Source organism: Thermobia domestica, chromosome 1, assembly GCF_964235325.1.
Source record: "Thermobia domestica chromosome 1, izTheDome1.hap1.1, whole genome shotgun sequence".
NCBI classification, from domain to species: domain Eukaryota; kingdom Metazoa; phylum Arthropoda; class Insecta; order Zygentoma; family Lepismatidae; genus Thermobia; species Thermobia domestica.
This window is the reverse complement of record NC_137454.1, coordinates 321,255,827-321,277,000: the sequence shown is the minus strand read 5'-3', so window position 1 is coordinate 321,277,000 and position 21,174 is coordinate 321,255,827. Positions and strand designations below refer to the sequence as shown.

General features: G+C 35.3%; 1 protein-coding gene across 1 annotated transcript in view; it reads left to right on the top strand.

Annotated features, from left to right (window-relative positions):
• Positions 1-21,174, top strand: part of Tomosyn (syntaxin-binding protein tomosyn) — a gene marked incomplete in the record, with an annotated part of 588,696 nt that overhangs the window by 467,065 nt on the left and 100,457 nt on the right. Inside the window, 2 exon segments of the mRNA XM_081728737.1 lie at positions 11,888-12,083; positions 14,774-15,782. Coding sequence (XP_081584863.1) covers positions 11,888-12,083; positions 14,774-15,782 — 1,205 coding nt within the window.

The window sequence follows — 21,174 nt, the reverse complement described above, 5'->3', positions numbered from 1 at the left end:
TTGTGCGCGTATTTCGACGTTTTGTGCGTCACTGGAGGACGGTCAAAATGGGCCTCGAATGTGGGACGAAAATGACCCACTGCTCCGCCACTACCAAATTTTGTGGTCCTTCCTTTCGCATCGACTAGTGAATGTTTCGTGCCGTTTCGTGCCCTTATTTCCACGTTTTGCGCGTCACCAGAAGTGTGTCAAAATGGGCCTCTAAAGTGTGACCAAAATGACCCATTGTTCCGACACTATCGAATTTCTAGGTCGTTTCTTTTGCATCGTTTAGTGCCTATTTTTTAAAAAAGCTTTATGTACCTACTTCTTCGTCTTGTGCGTCAGTGAGTTAAACCGGCCTTTAAAGTGGGAGTTAAATGGCTCACTGTTCTGCCACTATCGAATTTCGGGGTCCGTTCTTTCGCATCGTTTAGTGTCTGTTTTGTACGTTTTGTGCGTCACCAGAAGTGTGTCAAAATGGGCTTCCAAAGTGTGACGAAAATAACCCACTTCTCCGTCACTACCGAATTTCGTAGTCCTTCCTTTCACATCGACTAGTGAATGTTTCGTGTAGTTTCGTGGCCTTATTTCCACGTTTTGTGCGTCACCAGAAGTGTGTCAAAATGGGCTTCCAAAGTGTGACGAAAATGACCCACTTCTCCGTCACTACCGAATTTCGCGGTCCTTCCTTTCTCATCGACTAGTAAATGTTTCGTGCAGTTTCGTGCCCTTATTTCCACGTTTTCCGCGTCACCAGAAGTGTGTCAAAATGGGCCTCCAAAGTGTGACGAAAATGACTCACTCCTCCGCCACTACCGAATTTCGAGGTCCTTCCTTTCGCATTGACTAGTGCCTGTTTTGTTACGTTTTGTGCCCCTATTTCCACGTTTTGTTCGTCACCAGAAGTGTGTCAAGATGAGCCTCCAAGGTGTGACGAAAATGACCCACTGTTCCGACACTATCGAATTTCTAGATCGTTACTTTCGCATCGTTTAGTGCCCTTTTTTTTTTCTTTTAAGTTTCTGCGCCTATTTCTTGTCTTGTGCATCAACCGAGGTGAGTTAAACGGGGCTTTAAAGTGGGAGTTAAATGGCTCACTGTTCCGCCACTATCGAATTTCGGGGTTAGTTCTTTCGCATCGTTTAGTGTGTATTTTGTACCGTTCTGTTCGCCTACTTCCACGTTTTGAGCATCACCAGAAATGCGTCAAAATGGTCCATCAATGTGTGAGGAAATAGGGCCATTGTTCCGCCACTGTCGAATTTGGAGATCGTTTCTTTCGCATCGCATAATGCCTGCTTTGTACTGTTTTGTGCTCCTGTTTCCACTTTAGTGCGACCAGGGCCGGATTTCCCAATAGGCCCGGTAGGCCCGGGCCTATGGGCGCAAGCTCCTAGGGGGCGCACGACCGACAGAAAAAAAGTAAAAAAATCTAGAAATAAAAATAAATAGCCATAACTTAACATATTTTTTGAATTGATTAAAAAAATCAGGCTAATAAAGCATTCTGATTTTGAAGTTCATTGGAACAAATAGTTGTTGGTAAAGTTCAACAATCTTTTGGTAATACATTAACGGTATTTTGTTAAGCCCAGAACCAAGTAACTTTCTCAAAAAACTAGCAATGATAAAATTGCATCGTGGAGTGTTGTTTAAGCAATTAACATATAGGCCTGATATAATTTTTTAATAAAGGTTTTTAGGAAAGTAACTTTAACCGGACTAGGGGTCGGAAAAATTATTGGGCCTAGGGGCGCCAAAATGCTAAATCCGGCCCTGAGTGCGACAACGAAAATGGGTCAAAATGGCCTACAAGTATAGCGGAATAACTTAATGCTGTTCCCTCACCATCGAATGTCGAGGTCGTTTTCTTCACATTTTTTATGCATGATTTGTGTCGCTTTGTGCATCAGTGGGAGAGGGTCAAAATGGACCTTGAAAGTGGAATGGATATGTCTTTTTCTGCCATATTTGTAGGTCGTCTTTGACCCACTTGCGTTGGCCTACAAAACGTGAAAATATGCGCAGAAACGGTAAAAACATGCACTAAACAATGCGAAAAAGCGACCTTGAAATTCGATACTGGTGGGAGAGTGGATCATTTTTCTTCCCACATTGAATGCCCAGTTCGATCCACTACCATTGATTCACAAAACGTGGAAATAGGCTTACAAAACGGCAAGATGATGTGAAGGAAACGACCTCGAAATCGTTCCTGACGGAACAGCATTAACTTGTTCCGCCATATTTGTAGGATAACATTGACCCATTTCCGGTGACGCAGAAAACGAGGAAATAGGCGCACAAAACGACACAAAAAATTTCCATGTAATTAAGCTAAATTTCCATTTAAGTTTGTAAGCTTAATTATATGGAAAATTTTATACATTTTTCCTTTACGTTGGTCTACTTTACGTTGATTTGGGACTTTCAAATTTTATTCAGTTTTCCACTGAAAAGTATCTATAATTCAACAAGGAAATAATTATTAATTATAATTATTATCTATATAATTGAATTCATTGTAATTTGTTCCATAACAAACACTTTACCATTTCGTACAAGCTGTTATGCCCGTTCTTCGCATGGATCAGATAAAATATCAATGTAAACGAACTGAACAACGGGAGAACAATTAAGAAACATTTCTAAAATTGGATATATTTTGTGTGAATATATATCCAACAACGTGCATGTGTTTTCATTGGGAAGGCCGATGGGGGCTGAATTTGAACGTATACACTATCCGGGGTGTCACTATACTTCTGAGCAACCCCAATAAATATGGATTCGACACAAATTCTACTACTTTCACATGTCCCGGTGAAAAACCCCTCAGACCCCCTAGGTTCGTATTGTGAAAAATTTTCCTCTGGCCCCCACTAACCCCCAACCAATACCGCGAAAACTATGAATGTGACACTAACATTTGTCATTTTCTACTACTTTTTACATTTGCCGGTAAAAGTCCCTATAATCCTCTGGTTCCAATTTTGAAAAAAAAAAAAAAAAAAACAATGCCTCTGGCCCACAGCCGATGGGGGCTGTATTTGGAAGTCAACGCCTGTGGAAGTATCACCATTCATCTCAGCGACAGCGAAAACTATGGATTTGACACTAATATCGGTCACTTTCCATTATTTTTACATGTCTCGCAATTCCCCACCCCCGGTGACTCCCGGCCCGCATTCAATGGTGGCTAAATTTGAAAATCATCGCTAATGAAAGTATCACCATTGATCTCAGCCACCGCCAAAACTACGGATTTGACATCGGTCATTGTGGATTATTTTTACATGTCTCGTGATCCCCTTTATAATGCCCCCCTTTCTTAGCTGATGGGGGCTAAATATGAAAGTAAACGCGATCTTGAGTTTCACCATTGAGCTCAGCTATCCCGAAAACTATGGATTTGACATTAATATCGGTCATTTTCGATTATTTTTACATGTCTCGGAATTCCCCCCTCTGGTGACCCAAGGCCCGCATACAACGGTGGATGAATTTGAAAGTCATCGCTACTGGTAGTGTCGCCATTGATATCAGCAACCGCGAAAACTATGGATTTGACACTAATATCGGTCATTTTGGATTACTTTTACGTTTCGGTACCCCCCCCCCCCCCGTTGACCCACGGCCCGCAGCCGAATACGGTGAATTTGGAAGTTAATGCGATCGGAGTTCCACCATTGATCTCAGCGACCGCGAAAACTATGAAATCGACACTGATATCGTTCTACTTTTACATGTCCCGTTAAACGCTCCCCTGAGACACCCTGGTTCGAATTTTGTGCCTTGCTGTGGGACCTAGACCAAGGTATCTTTGACCAAAATTTGGTAACTCTCGGTCGACTTTTCTGGTCCCCAGGCCGGTCCCGGTAAACGTCCCCTGGAGACCCCCTAGTAAGGAATTAAAAAAAAAGTCTTCGTCTTGGTCTGGGGCCTAGACCAAGCTACCCGTAACCAAATTTTGAAAAGTTTCGGTCCACTCGTCTCGTCCCCAGGCCGCACAAAGATAGACAGACAAACACACGAACAAACTCTATTTTATTTATACTAGAAAGGTCAGATCCGCCGTTATTGTATTAGTGCGGTGCTTGAGCGATTGATCGTAGAAATTCAAACTCCGATGAGTGATAATTTCATAGGCTTGTTTTATTACAAGTTTAAACTCTTTAGTCAGTAGAGTGGAGGGCGTAAATCATGGGTCAGAGTTGATGACAATGGGTTTTGGTGGGTCTGTGGGTCACAGTGGGTAAGAGTGGTTTATGGTGGGTGGTGGGTCAGAGTGGGTCACGGTGGGTCGTGGGTCACGATGGGTGGTGAGTCAATTGGTCGTGGCTAAAGTTTTCATTGCCCCACGCCCTCTCTGAACTACAGTGTTGAAAATTAATCAGTGAAAATCAATTGCAATTGATCAATCAATTGAAAGTAATTGCTGTGGAAATCAATTGCAATTGAATCAATTGCCAATTAATTTCAATTGCAATTGAATTACAGAATTCAATTGCAATTACTTTCCACTGCAATTACTTTCAATCAATTGATCAATTGCAATTGATTCCCCTTTTTCAATGGCCAACTGCAATTAACAATTAACCATTACTTATTTCAATTGTTAATTGCAATTAACAATTAAATTTACAGATTAATTGTTAATTGTTAATTCAATTGAAATTTGCCCAACACTGATATGTACGTATACATTTCCAGCGTAAGTAAATTCTTACATTCGGGAGTTCGTGAATACACAATAGGAAATATGAATATTTTAGAAATGACTTCCCTTTCCCTTCTCAAGAGTGGAATTTTCGAATACTATGAAACACGCGTTACTTTGTTTTTAATTTATAGTCTATGTACCAAATTTTACTTCGAAAGTAAGCGAGTTTTCCTGAATAAACATTCGGCACATGGAGAATAAAGAAATGGAAATTTGAGTATTATAGAAATAACCCCTTTTCTGTCTTCAAGAGTAGAATCTTTCAAAACATTGAAACATGCATTTTCTTTTAATTTATAGACTATATGCCGAATACACCGAATTTAACACCTCGAATTTAGCCTTTAAACATCCATGAACGCAGCTGCTCCGATAAGGCTTTAAACATCAATAACTCAGTCCTAATTAAGCTAGGAAGATAATTTTGGTATCAGTGTGTTCTTGAAGCTTTCCGCCGACATGTATTTTATGTATTGTGGGGGGGGGGAGGAGTACCACGGCAGAGGGTGAAGTTAGTGTTGTTGGTTTTTTGCATCAGGTTTTCTGGGAGAAGCATTTCTTTCGTTGGGGGTACACTCATAAAAATTGGTGTGTGAAGCAGTGAAGTAGTCCACTACATAGTAATATACTGTATGTGTACTTGTTGCTTATAGGGGAATGGGGAGGGGGTAAAGTTGGCCAATTTTTTGAGTCAGTTTTTGGACGTAAACTGATATTTATTTTCAGGGCGGTTTCGTATAAGACAAGATATCTTTTCACTGAATTGGTCTAGAAGCATAATCCTCTATTCTCCTAAATTGTTTGCCGCTTCTCTTCTTTTAAATAATTTGATGAACTAAGGCTTTTGAATATTTATTGCTGCGATACGGGAAGGTCTGCAACAGCCCTTCGAAAATGATATAAGGGCATTTTTATAGGAATTTCGTTCTGAATTATTATCTGGCTTTGTATTGCAGCAATGGCTACTATTTTTTATTATTATTATTATCACAAGTGTGTTGCCTACGCATTAGCATCATTTTGTCAGACTAGGATGACTGCAAGGGTTGTCAGGCCTTCCAAATTATATTTTTTTAAAATATTTTTAGAACTTTTTTCTTTCTTCTACTAATAAGACGGGAATTGCACAAATGTTACCTCATTGGAATCAGTGTTCCATCAGCTTTCCAACCATGTATCAATCACGACTCTGTGATAATTAGGAGAGCACCAGAGCCGCCAACGTCAGAGTCTACGATTTTGGTCAAATCCCTGGCGGGCGTTGAAAGGTTAATCGAATTCTCACATTTAGCGGTTTTTTTAAATTTATTTTTTAAATTTTTTAAAGGGAAATTTGATGAGTATTATAGAAAAGACCACCTTTCCCTCATTAGGAGGGAAATTTCCAAGACACTGAAACATGAATTTTCTTGGGATCACGGGAGCTCTTGCCTCTGGCGCGTGGAAACTCTGTTTCGACCTTGCTCTCGCCAGTGGATTTTGTGGTGGACAATCACCGTTCGCATGGGTTTTCCCGGGATTTTCCTGTTTCCTCCCATTTTCATCATTAGCATCCATGTCATCATCACTGTCAGCCTTGGGTCATTATCATGGGACATTAAACTTTAAAAAAAATCCCTATTTTTAATTTATAGTCTCTATAACCGAATTTCACATCTCCAACTTAAGCAAACCTTCATATTCGACAGGTTTTGAGTAAAGAAATGGATGTTTGAGTATTATAGAAATGATCCTCACTCCCTCCTCTTAGAAGCGCAATTCTCCAAACATTGAAATACCTACTCGTTATTTTTAATATAATCCATATACTGAATTTCACACCTCAAACTCAAGCGAACCCTCACATTCGACACTTCTTGAATAAAAGAAAGTGAAATTTGAATATTATGGTGTCTTTCCGTTTCGCCTACCTACCTTCCAACAACTTCTATCATTATCTCAATCTCATCTTATCTGTAAGTAAAACGAGTATTCCCGTTTCGCCTACGCTCATTCGACGAGGGATATTTAGTATTTGAGAGAACTTTTGAGTGTTTGAGGTGGGAACACAATATAAAGATAATGAAAATATTAATATATCGACTAAATGCAGTCATGCCATTTTCAATCAAGCTACATCTATGGAAATTAAACAGTCTACAAAATAATAAGTTAAACAAATTAACTTGGATTTTACAGAAAAGAAAATTCCAAAATTAACACTGCATTCTTTTATTATCTAAAATTCTCATACTAATTAATAAATGTTATAGTAAGTTTGGCTTCTCTACAATGTTTCTAAGTTTCTATGCTTAAAAAATTTCTTAACTTTATTTTTTTAAACTTTTTTTAAGGTTACGATTAGGGTAAATTGAGTGCGTTAGGCCCCATAATATTTTTAAATGTGATTCAGCAACGTTCAAGTCCCGTATTTGTCTACTATCACAATATTCACTTTAAACGTTATACCTTGACTGAAGATTTATCCCGGCTCATCAACCCTATAAAACTGCTTCCTTCATTATGAGAAATTTGGTATAAAAATTAATAATTTATCTAAAATAAGTTTAAAGAAATTCAGATTTGGAAGGTAATTAGCTCCCATTCGAGGTATTCTGCCCTTTACTCCAGAACCGCCTTAAATACTATCAAAGCAAAACAGCTATATCTCTTCATTCAGAGAAACTCGTACTCAATTTATTCAAACAGGAAGAACGAGGGAGAGAACTGACTCCGTTTACTACATCTCTGCTACCTTTGGTTCGATATTCGTCCACTACTCTGGACATGAATCAAGCATTCAAAATTGAATTTAATAGCCAACATTCATGCTATCCTAATCCTTCTCTCCGGGCCTCAATTTTACTCTACTTGCAATATTACAAGTATTTCTGCACTCAGGTCAAAAAACTACAAAGTTATTTCCACCCACCACTAAGGCTGAAAAATTACATTAAGAAATTTTCCTAGGAGGACAGTTGGAGGGTATAATGGTTCATCTCTCAGAATCACGGGAGTACCGATCAGCTTTGTAAAGTTCGAGAAACTGATCTTGAATAGCAAGTCAGTCGCCTTTTTAAATTGTTCTGTGAGCCCATAAAAAAATGGAACGTATATCGGTTTTGAAATTGTGTTCTTTGGAACTACTAGTGGCACGGCACGTACTTTGCTAGAATCACAGTCAATCACGTCACAGCTGTTTCTGACGTTGAAAAATAAACTTATTCATAAATCTTTGAAAAAAAAAAATATCTCAGTTACGAAATATCCCTCGTCGAGTGAGTGTAGGCAAAACGGGAATAGGCCAAACGAGAATACCAATTTGGCCTATATCTAAGATGAGAGTGAGATAAGATATATATTGCTGGAAGGTCCATACGCCAAATGGGAATGAACCAATATTATAGAAGCCTCCCCCTTCACTTTTCCTTCCTTAGAAAGGAGTTTCCTGGCGATTTCCAGCTCTCAAACTTCAGGGATTCATGATATGCTGAATTTTTGAGAGAAGATTTAAACGCCCTATACGCTCCTTAGGACAGTGTGTCAAAAAAGTCCTTTCGTATCTCGTGCATTAGTGACAAAAGAAGTATTTTGTCCAAATTTCGCGTTTCTACGTATAGTAGTATGACCTGGCAGTGATGAGTGAGCAATATAGTAGGAGACTGTATTGTTATACTTTGATTATATTGATTTTATGTCTGATATTTCCTAGTAAAATACTAGTATCAAGATACTAGCGTAATTGGTGATAATATGGGGTAATTTTTTTCATTCTATATTTAGACTCAGGTAGTAACAACATCCTGCTGCATGTCATGGAATACAGGGTTTGTCCGTAAAGTAATGAGACTGGCCAGCAGCGCGCTCCCCGGCGGGGATTTATGGTGGGGAGTCTATATTAAACAGCGCACCGGGTGGCAGTCGCGTTCGAGCTTTGACGCAGATCACATGTGGCGCAAAAGCTGTTTTTGTCACGACAAAGAACGCGATTAAATTATACTTTCACCTGAACAAAACCACTTCCGAGACCGCTTTCCTTGGTCAAGGAGGCTTACAAAGACGACACTTTGTCAAGGGTCCAGGTTTTCCGGTGGTTCAGTGAGTTCAAGAACGGACAGACATGAAACGATCTGGACGTCCTTCAACGAGTGGTGTGAACAAAAATGTGGCCAAAGTGAAAAATCTCCTATAATCGCGTAGCACTGCTCCAGCGAACGCTCCATTTCTCACATTCTCTGCCGTGACAAATCTCTAAAACAGCTTTTGCGCCATGCGTGATTCTCACTGCGTCAGAGCTCGAACGTGACTGCACCCGGTGCGTTACTTAAGCTTAGAGCCCCACCTCAAATCCCTCCGCCAATCGCTGCTGGTGATTGAAGCACCGCGCGATGGCCAGTTTCATTACTTTACGGACAAACACTGTGTGATACAGCCTTCGTGTGGTATACCCGAACTAAATTTCAGTTCAGATATTGAAATTCCATTACATTTTAGTTCATTTTTTAATGTTTGTTTGTCTCTGTCGAATCTTTACTTGCCTTAACCTTTGTGGTCTGTCATTTTTCCCCCTTATCCTAATAATAAATACAAGTGCTGATAATGAAGAGCTCGATTGTGATTGCTGTTTGTGATTAAGAAGCACGAAAAGTAAGACCAATTTGTTGTTTTCATGAGCTTAAATCACAAAACTGTTTTGGTGATTATTTTCTGAGATCATAAAACGAAATCTAGTGTAGAAATACACACACGTTTATTTTTCCCAAATATGTATTAATAGATTCAATTTTGACCCTTTCCTCTTCTTCTTTGAACGGTAATATAATAACTCTTTAAAGAATACAACCCTCGTGTATTGGATTTTAATTGTATTGGTGTTGTGTCTTAGACATATTTGCTACATGTTATCATAGCGTTATCGTATCCTGTATGGTATCTTAGGTTTAAATTATTAAATATAAGAAATTAACCATTCACTAAAAATTAGTAAATCTAAGTGATTAACCATTTATAGAAGATACAACAAAGTAATTGGAAGCGCTCAAGTCTAACAGCAAACTTAATAGAATAGCGCTTGTTTGGATTAACTGAAAAGAAGATCTAAACTAAACTCCAGCCGAAGTAATGTAGATAAAATATGAATACCATTGTTGGATAATTGTAATTTACACAATAAAAGTAAACTCAGTAATTGGGAATAATAAATCTCTAACCGGCAATTTTACAAAACAGTATATATATATATATATATATATATATATATATATATATATATATATATATATATATATATATATATATATATATATAATATAACCTTTTCAGAATGCTTTCATTTTTGCTTAGTACACTTTTATATATAGTACCTGGATTGTATTATTAGTAATGGTATGAAATGTGCACGTGAAATAAAAGCCAGGATAGGAATGGCAAAAGATGTCTTTAGGAGGAAGAAAAAACTGTTGTGTGGAACTTTGAATAAAGAGTTGAAAAAAGTGTACTGTATGAGTTAGAAACATGGACATTATACAAAAATGATGAGAAACGACTGGAAGCTTTCGAAAAGTGGTGTGGAGAAGAAGGAGTGAATTAGCTGGGTCGAACGGAAAACGAATGAGAGGGTGTTAGGAATGGAAGGGGAGAAAAGAACAATTTTAGATACTATTGAGAAGAGTTAAATATAACGGTTGGGAGAAACTGGTTGGGATATTGTCTAAGAAGGAACTGTATCATGAGGAACGTGCTATAGGGTGTGGTGGCAGGAAAAAGAAAGACGGGACGAGGGAGACAACAATCGATGGACGATATCAAAACAGGAAAATTGTACGTGAAGCCAAAGAGGTTAGCGGAAGTCCTTGGAGCTTCTCAGTTGCAGCAAGTGAGTTGCCAATAATTGCAGAATGCCTGTGATGATGATATAATAAAAGATTTAAAAAAAAAAAACTTTTTTTTTCTTTTTTTATAGGACGATGATTTCGGCACATATTTAATTACTGGAATCCTGTAATTAAGTCATTTTGCCTTGTAGTCGAAGAACCACGTTTTACCTACATCTTGGGCTGTTTATCTTCATATCGTGAAATTTTCCAATATTTATTTACACTGTTGCAATATTCACGCACTAACTTATTAATGAGTTGAGTTGATCTTAGTTTAGCGTCCCTTTCAGCAGCGAGGCTATATGAGACGTGGACCTACTGATTAACGTGGAATCCGAACCACATGAGCTCCCGCCGGGAATTGAACCCGGGTCTCCCACGCCAAAGGCGCGTACGCTAACCGCTTAGCCACGGAGGAGCTCTTCTAACTTATTAATAGAATATATACATTCACTAAATTTAATCAAAAGCATAGAATTCTATTATGTGGCCAAACTGTGTCATATACATTATACACCTTTTAGTTCAGTTTCCATATCTTCATTTTGTCTCCAAAACTTTTAAAACAACTTTGTTCTATCTTCGTGATCAAGATTGAACATATCCATCGTAAATACTGAAGAAATTACATTTGCTCATATAGAGGATAAAATGAAGTAATACTATTTTATGTAAATATACCTGTTCTAAACATAATTTCACTATTTTTAATTTTCCCCTCTCACTAACTCTTGGTAGCAAATTTGTTACCGAAACTGATATGGAAAAAGTGTTTGTACACAAACAAATGAAAGTATAACGGGGAAGAAGGATCTTAGTACCATTTCTATTTTAGTATTATCCACACTTCGAACTATATTTTTCTAATCCCCTTTTATGATGTCCACATTTGTACTTAATAAACGGAAAAGAGTACACAAAGCGTTTATGGACAGACACCATGTGCGTAGGTTTTCTCGGGGTCCTTCCGTTTTCTCCTACTTTCTTCATTCCACCATTTTCTTCATTTCTCATCATCACCGTTTCCTTTAGCCTAGCTGGCATAACCGTGGGACGTAAAACTTTAAGATTTAATTTCATTTCGTTTACATTAAAGCGTTTGATGAGTTCTTTTAGTAACATTTCATTCAATAGCGCACAAGTTTGCCTTTTTTCCTACTTTTTTTTTTCTCTGGTTGTAACCTTATTTTTATTTCTTTCTCACACTTAGAATTTCTCTAATTGTGCTGAACTGTTTAGATACCGAAAACGAGTAACACTCTACTTTCATAGTTAATACGGTTTCTTTGATCGATATTTTAATTTTATATATTTTTTTACTTTTCAGCATGGCTTATGGCAATGATTCTGGATTAGTTATTGTCGATATTGTACAAAAATGTTGTTTACGAAGTATGGGTACGCCTGAGCTGTATGGTTCAGCAGATCCATACCAGCGAGTGCCTCGATCACCGAAACGTAATCAAAGTGACAACAACTCTCGGGAACAGGATGACAGATGTCGATCGCCAAGCACAGATCAGGTTGGTTCAACACTTTCCTCGTTCCATTGTTTAGTGTTTGCGTCGGTTACTGTAATTGTACTGTTATCTAATTTTTAAGAATTTTCTTTTTAATTTTATGAAGATGAATTTAATTGTTCCACATCACATTTTCAATATGTTTAATATCTTAAAGAGTTATCAATATATATTCTTTATTAGATGTTTATTTGTTTATTGGTTGTGATTTCACGACATATTTTGAAAAATATTACGTGTCAAATCTTTCAAAATATGTATTTCATTAATTTTGAGTGCATGAAATTTGTGAAGGCGTTATAGTAGTTGCTTTTTGAATTATTTAGATATTTACAAGTCACAATGTGTTAATGCTTTTAATATGTTTACATTGAATTTATCAGGATGAATCATGCAAGGAAAAATCAAATAAATGTTTATTGCAGGAAATTGATTCCAAAAATATATAATTTATTTTATTTGAGTACGTAATTTTAGTGTGGTTTATAGTATTGGCTCCTTTAGTGTTGTTTTACTTATTTTAGCAGTATTTTTTTTTTTTTTTAAAAAAGAGACCCTTCAGATATGTGCTTGAAGCGTGACTGTTTGTAGTATGTAAGAAAAACATGTTTGTTTTTATTGAGAAAAGTAGCTATTCAATTAGAATTAGTACCATATATTTTCCAGGATCATCTTCAACTGTATTTCTTGTAATAGTGCCGTTTTCAAAGATGTTTTTAATACTCTTTCGAAAATCTACATCTTGATTCCATACGTGTTTACTATGAAATACAGACTTTCTTGTACTATGTTTTTCACTGAATATCGTGCATAACTTTAACACTGTCGTGGTTGAGTTCCTAAAATTTCATATTTTTTTCCCTCAATCTAATAATCTGATACAATGTGTTAAACTTATATGGAAGTAAATTTAACATATGAGGTTCTCTTTTGTAGGAAGAAAAGTTGTTAAATCTTCAAACAATGTTGATACGTTGTTAAAATCGCAAATAATTTTTACAATCGAGCAAATCATGAAAATATTTCGAGTAGTAGGTGTGGTTAAAAAGAAAAGAAATAAAGAAAATTCTAAACTAAGATGGGAAGGATGTGGAGGGATAAAATACAAATAAAGTTAAATCTGAAGTTATTTTTCTGTTACCTAAATATTTATGTCAGTAGTTAAAGTAATTTTACTGTAAAAAGCTAGTTTCTCCGTTTTATAATTTTAGTTCGTAAAGTAATTCGTGAAAGAGTTCCTACCATGCGGAAAGATTTTATCTTCAAAATTCATCAAGTTTGAGGTAAATTTACAGTTTTGACATGTAATTACTCTAGAAAGACATTCTTCAAACGATTGCTGGCCTCTTCGCCTTGCCTGTATTATAATGTAAAATATCTGAATCGAACATCGTGAATTTACGTGCAGAGTTTGTAAAATTGTGAACTAAATGAGTATTCTGCAACAGAACATGCTTTTTCTTTTGCGTAAGTAGTGTACTGTATTTTTTTTAGTTGCATGGAAAATGCATTAGTAGTACTTTCAGTGAGATGCAGTAGAAGATTTGCTGAAAAGTGAGTCTATAGTAAGTGCGGGTCTTACTTACAATAAATACTAACTGACAGGGTGGGAGAAGTAAGTGCATCCTTTTCCAATATCGCATAGTGCAGATCTGGAGGGATATATTCGAGTAGTTTGCTTATTACTTATTTTTTCTTTCTTTTATCTGCTATTTTAGTTTTGTTATGCAGTTACCCATTTCTGGTAAAGAAAAATAATAAATGATAAAGCATCAGTTACATTTTATATTAAAAAGATAATTTTGCATGTATCGTTGCATTTTTGATAAAGAAGCAAAATATTATTGTGTTATTTCGTGTTTCATATTCACATATCTTTTTAAGGTTTATGTTCCTAGTGTTAAGCATGTTCCTTGTTGCTATCCGCAATTGTCGTTAAGAGTACATTTATGTTATTTCTTCTTGACTAAATAATTCATACATTTTTAAAGTAAATTGATTAATTTAAAATTTATTTATGAATTTATAAATAAATTTGATTCACTTTCATTTATTAAAAGCTTTGATACTTGGTGTCTCTTAGTTTATTTTTGTTTATGATGAAGTGATAATCTGAAAAATACTTAATAATAATTATTATTATTTCTTTAAATGTAATGCGGATGTATTCACTTTAAAATGCAGTTGACTGAAAGCGAAACTAGGTAGGATTTACGATATGTTGTCATTTAGGTAATAAATGAGTTCATTTGATGGAACTGTTCATGTTTGTCAGTTTTAATTGTCATTTAAAAATTTCTTAAAATATTCTTTTGTAATGTCAAATATTTTATTATCCTGAGTTTCAACATCGTTTTGTAATTTGCTATACACTTATTCTAGTATTTTGTGCAGTATTTAAAAAAAATAATTAAAATACGTTACTTGAAAGTTAGCAGAGAACAATAATTAATAATGAAAGAATCCTGGAATTCCTTGTATCGTGAATTATACTACTGAACCTGTAGCATTTTTTTTTTTTTTTTTTTTTTTTTTTTTTTTTTTTTTTTACCAGAAAGGGTATACATTTTCCTGCTGTTAAATTCTTTTTCTACTATATTTTCTTTTTTGTTTTTATTTATTCTTTTGATTTTAACTTATACCCGACCTTGTTGATTAGTTTATTTTACTGTTTTATTCCTGACATATTCCAGCCTTCTGAAGAGCCTCAGGCTCAAGCGCACAAGCTGCCTACAACATCTGTAGATGCAGCCAAAGTAGAGGTCAGAGAACCCAAAGAAGAATGTGATGCCAAAACTAAAGAACCACAAACATCAATAAGAGATATAAACACACCGGAAGGATATTTGTCTGAAGTTTCAACCGTGGTATCGTCTCCAGAAGTTGAAACGGCAGAAGAGGCAATAGTACTTGATGAAAAAAACGTGGAAGTGAGGAAAACAATCCGTCGCGATAGTTCCAGTGATGCTTTGTTAGACATGTCTAGGAAAGAAAGTATTGCTGAACAAAAAGAAGTTTCTGTTGATCGTAGAAGAAGTCATTCCTGGAAAGGATTTGGCCTTAAGAAAAGATTAAGTAAAGTGGACACCAAACTAAAGCACACATTTTCTGTATCCGCCAATATATGCAGTACTGGTAATAAACCCACTGGCAAAAATAAACGCGCCTCAGTATTCTATTTCTCGGATTCTAGTCCTATGTCTTCTCCAACAGAACCGGATAGTTCTCTAGAACCTCCGTGTACTCAAAATGAGATTTCTGATTCTGCAGCAGGAAACATTCCAAATGCTCAAACTCAGTGTGATGAAAACAAAAGCGAATTGACACAAAATAAAGATGAAAGTTTTCAGTTGATAGAATCCGTTTCTACACACAGACTAAGTGAAGAAGTGCGTAGTGATACCAAAGACAATGACGATCAGGTTAAAGGTGACACATCTCAAGATAATTCTTTGAAAACCTGTGATAAACAAAACAGACCAAAGGATCTGCCGTTGTTTGACAGTGAAGGTAGACCTATTCGGCCTCCAAGAAATAGTAAAAAGAAAATACATGACAGAAGGGAGAGCAAGATACCTGCAGCTCCGAAGTCCCTCAAAACAGAACTTTCTGTAAGGGACTTACGGAAGGAAGTTGAGACAAGCAGTACCACAACCACCTCGACATCATCGACATATCTTGGAAATCTGATGCGACGTTTCAGTAAGTTTACTTGCCCCCTCAGCACCGTAGTTCTTTTTCATTTTAGATTTCTAAATAATAATAAGTGTAAATATATACATATATTTTGCTCTTAGTAATATAGGTAAATAGAATGCAGATTTTATTGGTTGTTGGTTGCTTTTACTTACACTTCCCTTGAAGGCTGTAGTGCAGATGGAATGGCAAACTTTCACCCAAGTATCCCCTGCATAACCCTTTATTCTTTTATTTTCCTCACATTTATGTTCTTGTCTATCCTTTTTTTTCTGCTAGAATGTATTATATTTATAACATGGAGCCAATACTAACGAAGCACTAACATTTTAAAGGGGTTAAACTAAGAATTCGTAAATTGGCTTTTTCTTTCCCACTAACGTGAGCACTTATTTCCAGGTTGTGGAGCATGCTATAATGGAACTGTTCACAAGTAGAATGAAGACTCACATTCTTCCCTTCCATTGGTGATAAGAAAACAAAGAAAAATAATAGCAATAATTTTATTATTGTACGACTAACATTTTCATTATCTTTTTATTTCCTTTAAAGGATTCAGATGGTGACACTAGTAGCTGCCTTAAGTACCTTTTTGGTATCCATGTTCTTGGTAAATACTTCAGGTTTTGATTGGGATACTGTAGTAGGCAGAGTGTATTTAAGAAGAGTAGAGATTTCTGTTGCAGATTGACAAGTGTGTTATGCTTGTGTTACGAGAGCAGTGATGAAATGGTTTGCAGTTCTACTTATTCTACGAATATATACACACACAGAGAGAATTGTGCCATTACTTAGTGATGATAAATGTGGCACCCTGAAGAAAGAAATATTGTATATATTTACCCTGCAATGTTCGGTCACTTTTGAATTTATTCTGAATTTTTAGTCTTATTGCAGCCTAATACATGCGTAGACGAAGGCATATGAGCTTTTGGCACTGTAGGGATGTGAAGAATATCTGTCCAATTTTCTGTATTAAAGAATTTGAGTAATTATCTTAACGTATATATATATATATTTTAAAAAAAAAGTATAAAAATACTTCCACTAAGAGGAAGTAACCCCAAATTTTAGTTTGCAAACAATGAATTTTACATGAACTAGTAGTTGCAGACTTACCCAGATTAACTCTCTAACCCCTAATGAAGGTAGTCAAATCTCGAGAATACGTTGTGAACGTCCTATATACATTTATTTTTGATGAGGGGTAATTGTTAGAAACTATAATACTTTCAGTCTTTCTTATATTTGTTTGTTTCCTTGAATGTCATTGGCCCGTTTTGTTTGGGATAGTGTATTATGTTTTGTGCGTTTCATAGATACTTGGATATTAAAATTGATCATTCATGAAAGAAATTTCGATTAAAACATGTAGACTTATTATAGCAATTTCCTGACAGCGACACTGATACACCATAGAAAGCAAAAATTGCATGATACTTATCCAGACAATGTGTTCAGTTTAGTGGGGAAAAAAATGGAAGAATATGTGAGAAATCAGTTTAGGTAGCAAACTTTAAGAATTCTTTGTTATAGTTTATTTTATAATTATATATAAAAACAATTATTTTTATCGAAAGATCACAATGGTTGTTGATAAAAAGTACAGTGTACTTATTAATTTAATTTCTTTGTGTTATATTAAGAACTTGTTCATTCTGCCGTATTTCTTTTAAAGTTTCCTCATAGAAATAATTTGTTAGTATCATCATTTTGAAACATTTCCTCTCACAGTAGTATTTTATTTTAATTTTAACTTCGGAAGAAGTACAATTTGATATTGAATATATAATACAATCGTAAAGATACAAAACATGCAAAAGAGGTATTTTGAAATTAACTACGACAAAAAAATATTAATGCTTGATATCATATAAATCATTTAACTATGATAATTTTCTGCATCTTTTTGATTCATATATTTTTTTTCAGTATATTAACTGATTCTTCATTAGGAATTAGAGAATAAATTTGGGGTTAGCTTGCACCTACAGTTTCACTTGTTGCTTTTAATAGCCATTTTACACTTCAATTTGATTACAATTTCTCAGTATTCTTTCAGTCTATTTCATAAAATACTTAATGTTTTATACATAGATTGTAATTGATCTGTAAAACTTAAATCTGTGAATAATACTGGCTGCTGTACTAACTGAAACATCCTGCCCTTGCACTCCTGTAGATAAATGGTGTGTGTGTGTCACCGACTGCGGGCAAACAGAATGTAGGTGGCAGCACAAGTTCTCCACGCAGGCCTGAACCTATGAAGCGGTCTAAGTCGCAAGGTACCCGGAAGCTTCAGAAGTGTTTGAGTACCACTTCCTCAGAGGAGGGGTCAATAGGTTCGGGGCCTGGGTCAACTGGCGGTTGTGGTGGCAGTGGTGGCTTGTTGCGGGCATGTGAATCTCGCTCTCAGAATCTTCTATTAAGCCGGCAATATTGCAGTTTTGGTAGTATCGTCACCCATTATTTATATTATACAGTATCTTCATGAATGTCAGGTGCTAGTAGTTTTCCGTGTAGACGATATTTGTAGATTTGATTTGATTTTTCTTTCTTTCTTTCCTTGTTTTCAAGTTTATTTACTTGATATTAAATTAAATTTTACTTTTTTGTATTTTTCGTATTGTTTTGTCATTCCTGTCATTTCCTTAAGTGATAAAATAAGTGTATTATTTAGATTAGTGATCTAGCAATTAGATATTTTGCTGTTGTACAAAAATCAATGAGAGAAGATTGGAAGCAGTAAAGGCCACATAAAACGGAAAATGAAACAGTGTGACTAAGAATCCTATTTTTATTCTTGTATTTTTTTTAAAAAATTGAAATAGTGTATCATAGTTTCCCTTTAAGCTTTATTATAATGGTTCACTTCTCGTGTTTTTGAAACGAAAGCATTTCTGTTTTTGTAGTTTTACACGTTAAAATCATTATTATTTGCTGAGTATTAGCACTTTTTTCTTTAGTTAGTAAGCATGAGGTAGAAATAGGTGACGTACTATCCAAAACTTCACTGTGAAATTGTGGGATATTGTTTCCTCGTTCTATTGAGAAGTGTGTCAGTCTACACGAAAGTACTATTGTAGAACGTCAAACTTTGTGCCCTTGTCTATTGTGTAAACACATTCAAAATGCTCTGTGTTATGTGGTGATCATTCGTAGCTGTGTTATTTGTGAAACTACTGGAGTTCTCTTCTATTTACATGCCTGTGTGATAAACCATTTCTTTCCTCAAAGTCTGGTAGTCCTCGATGAATAAAACAGGTTGGGAATCACCAATCTTATGGAAAAAAATGTGTTTTATTTATAAGCTTACTTTTTTATGTCCTGCTCTTCAATTTATTTCACAACTCGTGGAGTTGAATACAAGAAAAGAATTGAAGATAACCAATTCAGTGAGTAATCAAAATATAATGGAATAAGTCCCCTTTTTCATATTTCAAAAATGAAATAAATATGAACGTTTACTTCTCGGAATCACAATAGCACCAAAGTATTTGCTTCATTAAGGACGCTGGGAAATAGCCATCACTAAATGTTTTTAAATATTGTTTTTAAAAAATGGGGGAAGTTCGAAGTAACTCGCAATAATATAGAATTATGGTTGGGCTCCATATTTTGTTTGTACTGCCAGATGTGTATTTTGACCCCGAACTGCTATGACTTTTTCTCTATCAACTCTGTTTATATCTTGTATATTGTATATTTATTAAGTGCATGATTAACTTGCCTCACATTTTCAATGCATGAGAACTTTTTCTGTTGCACCTACTATCTCTGTTGAAAGCTTCGACATAAACCTCATGTTTTTCTTGTTGTACCAAACTTTAATCAACATCCATTTTATATCAGTGATGTGCTAAAGAAAAAAAATATATAATTTGCTGTTTGCCCGTGGTCGCTACTGCTTGGTTTTGCTATTTTCATGGCTGCCTGTGTGTCTCTTAAATGTAGCTTCAGCTAATGTTTTCCACCGTATTCAAAGCTTTCTAGTTATTTTCGTTGGTTCATTGGTAAACTTAAAGACAATGACATACTCTACCGTATTCCCCTATTAGTATGTACAACAGCATAACATTATATATACTGTTACATCATATACTTTATGTTGAGAAAGTCCGTTTCAATTTCGGGAAACATAATGATGGAGCAGTGTGTACAGCCAGTCGATTATACGCTTCTGATATTTACGAAATATTACACGTATTAGCTAGCATTACGTCTTTATTAACAAAACTGTGTGTGTGTGAAACATGTAAAGATGTTTCTTTTAAATAATTATTCATATACAAACTAAAAAAAAATATCAAGAATTTGCTGCAGTTGCATGTCATGCTTAGTGCTGAAATAGTTTTCGCTACTTAATGCAAATTGTAGTGTCTTAATTGTAGTTTTAGTGTTGCTTGACCTAAAATTAACTAAATAATAAAACATAATTTAATTGTGTTTTCTTAAGTCAGATACAGTGAATATAAACAAAACAAAATTGGCTAATATTTGTGCAATTTTCGGTTTTAATTTCAATATTTGATGAGTCTTCATACGAATTACATTTTCTTAGTATTTATTTTTCAATTTTAATATCTTTCTGTGTACGGCTTAGAGAAACATACTGTTTTTACTAGTAAAATTATTATTACCGAGTATGCAGTTGAAAAGTATTTTTAAAAAATACCACATCATTGCTCCAGAAATTGAAACAGGCGTTAATTGTTTTACTTCTACATATACTTCAAATATATATATTTATGTTTGTATGCAAGTTATATTAATTTAGGGTGGAAAACATGATTTGATTTTCTTGCATGAAATAATTGTGTGTTTACATAAACATGTGTGTGTGATGGGAAAGAACGAAATTGTGTTCACTAAAATACATACAATGTGTATTTAGTTAGCTCGTGTCATGTAATATAGAAAATATATAATTATTTTCTTAATGCGCGTGGTAACAGTGGTAATGTCAACAGCGTGTTAAGTATATCTTTTTTAACAGAAAAGAATAAATTATTTAATCTGCTGTTGAAGGTTTTATTCGATAGAAGTTTATTGCACGCTTCAAATTAATAATTTTATTATGTATAATGATTAATATAGCTGACATTTTAAATTCTGAAGTATTGTTGTATGTAGGAATTTAATTCCATGTCTTAATTTACTGTGGGAGCCGCGATGGTTCAGTGATAGAGCGTTCACTTCTAGTGCATGGAGTCCTTGGTTCGATCCCAAATCGTGCCAAGTGAGCTTTGTGGTAGACAAACACCGTGTGCGTGGGTTTTCTTGGGATTCTCTCGTTTCCTCCCACTTTCTTAATTCCACTATTTCATTCATTTCTCATCATCATCGTCTCCCTTAGCCTAGCCGGCATAACCGTGGGACTTAAAAATTAAAGATTTTA